The sequence below is a fragment of the Quercus suber genome, unplaced genomic scaffold (genome assembly GCF_002906115.3).
Source record: "Quercus suber isolate HL8 unplaced genomic scaffold, Cork oak 2.0 scaffold_373, whole genome shotgun sequence".
Classification (NCBI taxonomy): Eukaryota; Viridiplantae; Streptophyta; class Magnoliopsida; order Fagales; family Fagaceae; genus Quercus; species Quercus suber.
The window spans coordinates 608884-615373 of NW_027069825.1; the positions used below are offsets into that span (position 1 = coordinate 608884).

The 6490-nt window shown below is 36.9% G+C and overlaps 1 protein-coding gene across 1 annotated transcript; it reads left to right on the forward strand.

The window, feature by feature from the left end:
* The first annotated feature begins 262 nt into the window (after window positions 1–262).
* LOC112035696 (AT-hook motif nuclear-localized protein 9) lies at window positions 263–6490 on the forward strand. Its single transcript, XM_065760594.1, has 5 exons — window positions 263–2307; window positions 3759–3826; window positions 4175–4306; window positions 4990–5151; window positions 6046–6490. Exons 1-5 carry the CDS (start codon window positions 1875–1877, stop codon window positions 6274–6276), a joined length of 1026 nt encoding a protein of 341 aa, XP_065616666.1. The 5' UTR covers window positions 263–1874; the 3' UTR covers window positions 6277–6490.

Consider the following 6490-nt stretch of genomic DNA (forward strand, 5'->3'; position numbering starts at 1 on the left):
CTAAATCTTTTATTCGATAAGTAGAGAATTAACTAATTGAGGTAATAACTTCATTATTCTAAAATAAAAAAAAGGAAAGAAGTGTCTGACACGCGCCTTAGGTGCAGGTCTGATAGAGAGTAACCCAGCTAAGCAGCCACACACTATTTCTATTTTTTCTTTTTTGGTTTTCCAAAAGTTGAGTGAAAACAAAATAAAAAGAAAAGAAATAATAATAGCATTATCCAAAGAAGAACCCCTTTTGCTGTTGAAGTTTTTGTTTGCTTCTCATTCTGTGTCTATCTCTCTCTCTCTCTGAAGAAGCCCCAGTAAAAGCAAAGCATCGTCGCCCACACAAAACACAAGTAGAAAAGAAGAGAGAGAAAAAGAGAGCTTTTTATAGTTTTAGACAGAGAGAAGAGAGAAGTAAAGATAAACAGCTTTTTAAAGAGAGAGAAACATACAGAGAGAGCTCTAACCTAGCCCAAACCAAAAAAAAAAAAAAAAAAAAAAAAACTTGCATTCATTTCTATATGCAATCCGATAAGGACTTGTGCTTTCTTTGTTATAGCTGTCTTAGCAGTAAGTTTTTTTTTTTTTTGAGAAGGAGGGTCTTAGCAGTAAGTAAGTATATCTTTTCTTATATTGTTTGTAGATATTGTAGCAGTAGTCTTAGCTGTAGCAAATACTTTTCAGCACAAGCCTTGGCCTCAGACTCAGACTCAGACTCAGACTCTCTCAGTGTGTCTTAAAAACATTTTGCAGAAACTGTTCGACCTTTAATTTCCTCCTTTGTCACTCTCGAAAACCCACCTCTCAAAAAGCTCTCTTTCTTTCTTTCTTGCCTTCAATTTCCTCATACATTCTTCCTCCAAGTTCTAAGCTTTAGAGAGAGAGAGAGTAGTGTGTGTTTGGAAACCTGTTCGACCTTTAACCAAAGATTTACCACACGTTGTTGTCTCTTTTTGCATTTTCACATTTTGTGGTGTTATCCAAAACCTGGGGCTTCAGCTCTTTAATGCCATTGACTTGAACCGACTTTTTGTTTCTCTTTTTGAAAAGAAAAGAAAAATATATTATTTTATGGTGGGTGTTGGGTTTGAGAGTTTGAGAGCTGAGCTAGGTGTTTAAGGTTTTGTTAGTTTGGTTTTTGGCTTAGAAGATGCTTGGTGTTTAAGTTTTTACCAATGGGTTGGTGAGAATGGACCTGTTTCAGTCTTCTATCTTCTCTATCTTCAAAATGAAGCCTTCTAGCTAGGTTTGGTAAGCTGTAAAAGTAGCTTCCATTTTTGTCTTCTATTTGACTTAGACTAGCTTTTCACCGCTTTGTGCTCTTTCCTATGTTTTAGTTTCCTTAAATCTGTGTTTTTCCTTTGTGGGTTTTGTTTCTCTTTTAGTAATTTATTCTTTTATTTATCCTTTTTCTTTCTTCCGCTGTTCATATTTTGTTTCCTTGTACCTATGCTGTTGGTGCTTTGAATAGTGTGTATTTGTGTCTCTGTTTTCGTTTCATCTCTTAGTTTGGTTGTATTTTTGAGACAATGCATCTGCTTGGAGCTTTCTTGCTGTAGATTTGGTTGTTTGGAATGAGAACTATGTCAGAATTACTTTCCATTTTGAAAAAGCTTGAAACTTGAAATTGCTTTCCCAGGGCATTTCCTTGTTTATTCTCAAATTCGAAAACAACTGACCTGTAGGAACACCCTGTTCATTGATCACAAATTGGGTCTCATAGATTTGTTTCACATTGTTCTGGGTACACATTGTGTGTGGAATTTGGCTTTATATTTAACTTTAGAACAGAGAGGAGGTTTGAAATTTTACGCTGCAAATCATTATTTGGGGTCAAGGCTACTTGTGAAAGATTTGTTAGTAAAAGTATTTGAAGTAAATGCATGGATCGGAGGGACACTATGTCGTTATCCGGTTCGACCTCTTATTATATGTCAAGAGGAATGGCTGGTTCTGGTCCTGGAACACAGTCTGGGCTACATGGATCACCGGGCATTCGTCCCTTGTCTAGTCCAAATGTACAATTTCAGTCGAATTTAGGAGGGAGTACTATGGGATCAACGTTACCAGGAGAGCCTTCAGCTTCAATTTCACCTCATAGTGTCAATGTGGGTGCACCATCTGTGGTGCCGCAGACTGAGCCTGTCAAGAGGAAAAGGGGAAGACCTCGGAAATATGGACCTGATGGGACTGTGTCATTGGCATTGTCTCCCTCGCCAACTACTCATGGGGGGACGAACACAACAACATCTGCCCAAAAGCGAGGTAGAGGGCGGCCACGGGGGACTGGCAGGAAGCAACAGTTAGCATCTCTTGGTAAGTTTCTGTGTTCTGTTCATGCTGACTATGATTCACCTAAACACTACACTGCATTTTTGTTGATATTTTATTTCATTTTATAGTTCTTGTATGCTACTCATCTGAAAAATTGGTTATTTTACATGTAGAACCGGTTTGTACCTGCCTATACCTCAAACTCACATAATTCATTGTAGATCTGCTGTCCTTCCCACAGCCTTGCTGTACGCATCACAATTTGGAGTTTTATGGACTAAGGATGCAACCATTTTACCTACTTTGACATTTAGTGGACCTAAATAATATCCAGGAAATCCAATTATATTCTTTTTTTTTTTTCCTCTTGAATCTTGGAGTTAGATACTTTGAAAAAATTTTAAATAAATGAAATCTCAACATTAGATCAGATAAAAAAAAAGGATGAAAGAGAATGCCAATGAGCACTAGCTCAAATGGCACGCCCAAAAAAAAGAGCCTATTGGGTGCATGTGTAAACTTACCAACCAAAAAAAAGGGATGAAAAAAGAATGAATTAGAATGAAAAGGGTTATACTTTGCTGTTGACATCATCAAAATATAGCCTCCATGACTAAACATAGTATTGTTGCAACAAAGAATAGTCTTGGGCATCGGGAATAATAATAATGACACATCATCTATATGCAACAATTAAAAATTTAAAGAGACAATGAAAACTTCTCAGGAGTCCCGTGGAACCAACATTGTTAAACCTATGCGTCTATATTGGATGATTATTAAAACCTTGCTCAATCTGCATCTTTCCTGGAAACTTATGTTTGATTTTGTGTTGGACTTGAAAAATTGGTATAAAAAACTTTTAAACTTAAAAAAGTAAGAAGTAAATACCTCTGAGCATGACGTTGCGATGTAATATAGACATAGTTGGTTTTAAAAGAAGTAGCAGGCCTGCTATTCGATAAGCAAGGGTATAACAGTTATTTTTACAAGCCATTTGCAGCTTAACATGGTCAGAATCTCAGGGGAATTATTAAAATTGATGGAACTCCACTGAGCATCTAGAGCATTTACAACAGCTCAAAGCTTCCAGATTTATGTCCTGATCGGAAATCCTTACCTTTTAAAGGAGCTGAAGGACATAACAAGAAGTGATGGTAAAGAGTGTATATCTTGACAAAATTGTGCATAGATGTGTCAGTAAATGTTTTTTTTCCCCGCTGTGTCTATCTAATTCCTACTCTGAGACTCCTTTTCATTGGGTACTAAATTTATGCATGATAAGTTTGAAATGACTACAATATAATATTGTAGCTCTGTGCCTCTGCCTTTTATCTTTTTCTAATAATTTAATTCTGTCTGTTAACAGAGTATATTTTTCTTTGTGGAGTGCACTTGAGAATATTCATTTGATATGTATTGTTTACACATATTTTCCTTTCTTGCACTGGCTTCCTAGTATGTGAATTGCAAATGGTTGACTGTTTTGATAGGTGAATGGCTGTCTGGTTCGGCCGGGATGGGTTTTACTCCACATATCATCACCATTGGAGTAGGAGAAGTATGTGATGCTCTAATCAATTAATAATTGTGTCGCACTGTCTCAAGTCTTTAATTTCAGGTTTTTCAATAATAAAGGAAAGAAAGCAATTTCTTCTTTAAGTTTTGTACTACCATATTAGCCCCAAAGCAATTTCTCTAGAATTAAAATCAATGTAAAGTGTAAACTATGCTTTTGATAGGGAATTAACAAAGAAAGTTGATATTGTTCTTGTCTGCTTTCAAATGTACTAGAAGCTTATACGTTTTTCAGTTCATTGATCCCAAATTTCTACAGTCTTTTTAAGGTGGTGCAATATTTTTGGTCATCTTATGTTATTTATTAAAGTTTGCTTATCTTTTGCTGTAGGACATTGCAACAAAAATAATGTCATTTTCGCAGCAGGGGCCAAGAGCTATATGCATCCTGTCAGCCAATGGTGCTGTCTCCACTGTGACTCTTCGTCAGCCTTCAACGTCTGGTGGCACTGTCACATACGAGGTTTGAGCACTTTCTTATAATTTTAGAGACATATTGTCAATTCTGGGCATGTTTTTGACACGCGATGGAGACCAATGCTGATCCTTTGTAGAGCTTCTCTAAGATAAATCATCTCAGTTTAAGATTTTGTGTGATAATGGGAACAATGCTTAAGTTTACGAGGTTTATGCCTGGAATATGATCTAAATGAAATTGCTCGAACCCCAGTTGCTAGTTCCTAAAGGATGATGTCTCAATTGAGGCCTGAGTAATGACTAAGGCAATGACTGGCGTGTATGATCTGTTTGTCTCAGTCATCATGGAGTGGAGCTTGAAAGTTATTTTTTGTGGGAAAATTTATTTTAATTCAACCTTCATCTGTTCATTTTAGGCAATTTTGATTCCAAAATCCCTTTAATGCATAGACAACTGCACTGGGTGTGCTCGCACATGCGCATGCTTTTATTTTTTATTTGATTTGTGGATTATCCTCAGTTTTCTTTTCAGTTCTCAACCCTCTAGTCTCTACAACCATTTAAGTAGCGTTATGTTCTTTTTTCTTTACCCTACTACTAAGTGTTTAAAAAAAAAAAAAAAAAATTTATATTAACTTAAAAAAAAAGAAAAATTATATTAACTTTTTTATTATTTTTGTGTCTTGTATCTCTGATAAGAAAAGTTTTTGGTGCATTGCACTTATGTAGGGCCGTTTCGAGATATTATGTTTGTCTGGCTCTTACCTGCTCACAGAAAGTAGTGGCTCCCGCAATCGAACTGGTGGTCTAAGTGTCTCCCTTGCCAGTCCTGATGGTCGTGTCATTGGTGGAGGAGTTGGGGGAATGCTCATCGCGGCAAGTCCAGTTCAGGTATTTTCTTGATTGCTGTCTTTTACACCATTCTTTATTCCCTATTTAAAGTTCTCTTTCCTCCTACCTGCTAATTGATTCTTCAGTATAGTGATTCTACCACTGGGACTGGGGTCAGCTCCCTGAGAACTTTGTCTATCTAGGAATACCAAATTCAGAATTAACTCCGATCTTTTCTAATCCCTCAACATAGATTTAGTAACTTTGCCACAAAATAATAAGGAACTCCGAAGATAAAATTGAAAAACAAACTGTTACAGTAAGCTAAAAATATGACAAATTGTGCTTCAAACATTGATGTTAAGTATGTGATTTTTTACCATGAGCTAATATGATGGGGTTCATTATAAAAAATGAGCTAATATGACGGGGAAAGAAAATATGATGGGGTTATATGTAGGGATGGCAAAAATGATCCCACCCTGCTCGACCTCGCCTGCCCTGTCCCACCTTGGAGATATATATATATGTATGTATGTATGTATGTATTTACTTTATGTATAAACAATTTATTTATTTTTATTGTACATATCCTACTATTATCCTCTAAATCACTTCTCTCTTTGTCTCTCTCACATCATGTCTACGTATAATTAATTAATTATTTTTATAAATATCATATTACCTTCCCAAATTACTCATCTCTCTCATTGCCACCCTGCCCTCATCTCTCCTGAATCTCACTCCCCGTTAGGATGGCAAAATGCCTTCACCTTGCCCCCGACTGAACTTGCGTTGCAATTGCCCCACACGGGTTTTCCCAGCCCCCAAGAGGGAATGGAGTGGGGATGGGGTACCCGTGATCTGGCCCTGTCCTGCCATGTTGCCATCTGTAGGTTATACATTATTCAAGTTTCTTTTTCTGAGGCTCAAATGAATGATGTATGACTCCAGGTGATTGTGGGGAGCTTCATATGGGGTGGTTCAAAGACAAAAAACAAGAAAAAGGAGGCTTCAGAAGGTGCCATAGACTCAGAACATCAGACAGTTGACAATCCAGATGCACAAACTAGCATTCCACCAACTCAAAATCTCAGTCCAATCTCTTCAATGGGTGTTTGGCCAGCATCACGGGCAATGGATATGCGTAATGCCCATGTTGACATTGATTTGATGCGGGGGTGACAATTTTTATCAATAGATGAACGAGCATTGTATATAAATTTCTCCTTCATGGCCACTTGAATCTAATTCTCTTGATGTACCAAGGACAGAAAGCCAGTTGATCTTGGCTTTGACAACTCACTTCATTTACCCATCATAGACAATGGGGTTGTACTCATATTTTTGTAGCCTTATGGAAATTTATTTTGAATTTGATGTTCATGATTTCTACTAA

What these genes read in the sequence shown, in the direction of transcription:
- LOC112035696 (XM_065760594.1), top strand. Translation starts at nt 1,875, where the DNA reads ATGGATCGGAGGGACACTATGTCGTTATCCGGTTCGACCTCTTATTAT. An exon ending in GCAACAGTTAGCATCTCTTG is followed by an intron (nt 2,308 to 3,758) that starts GTAAGTTTCTGT and finishes CTGTTTTGATAG; the next exon opens with GTGAATGGCTGTCTGGTTCG. An exon ending in GTGGCACTGTCACATACGAG is followed by an intron (nt 4,307 to 4,989) that starts GTTTGAGCACTT and finishes GCACTTATGTAG; the next exon opens with GGCCGTTTCGAGATATTATG.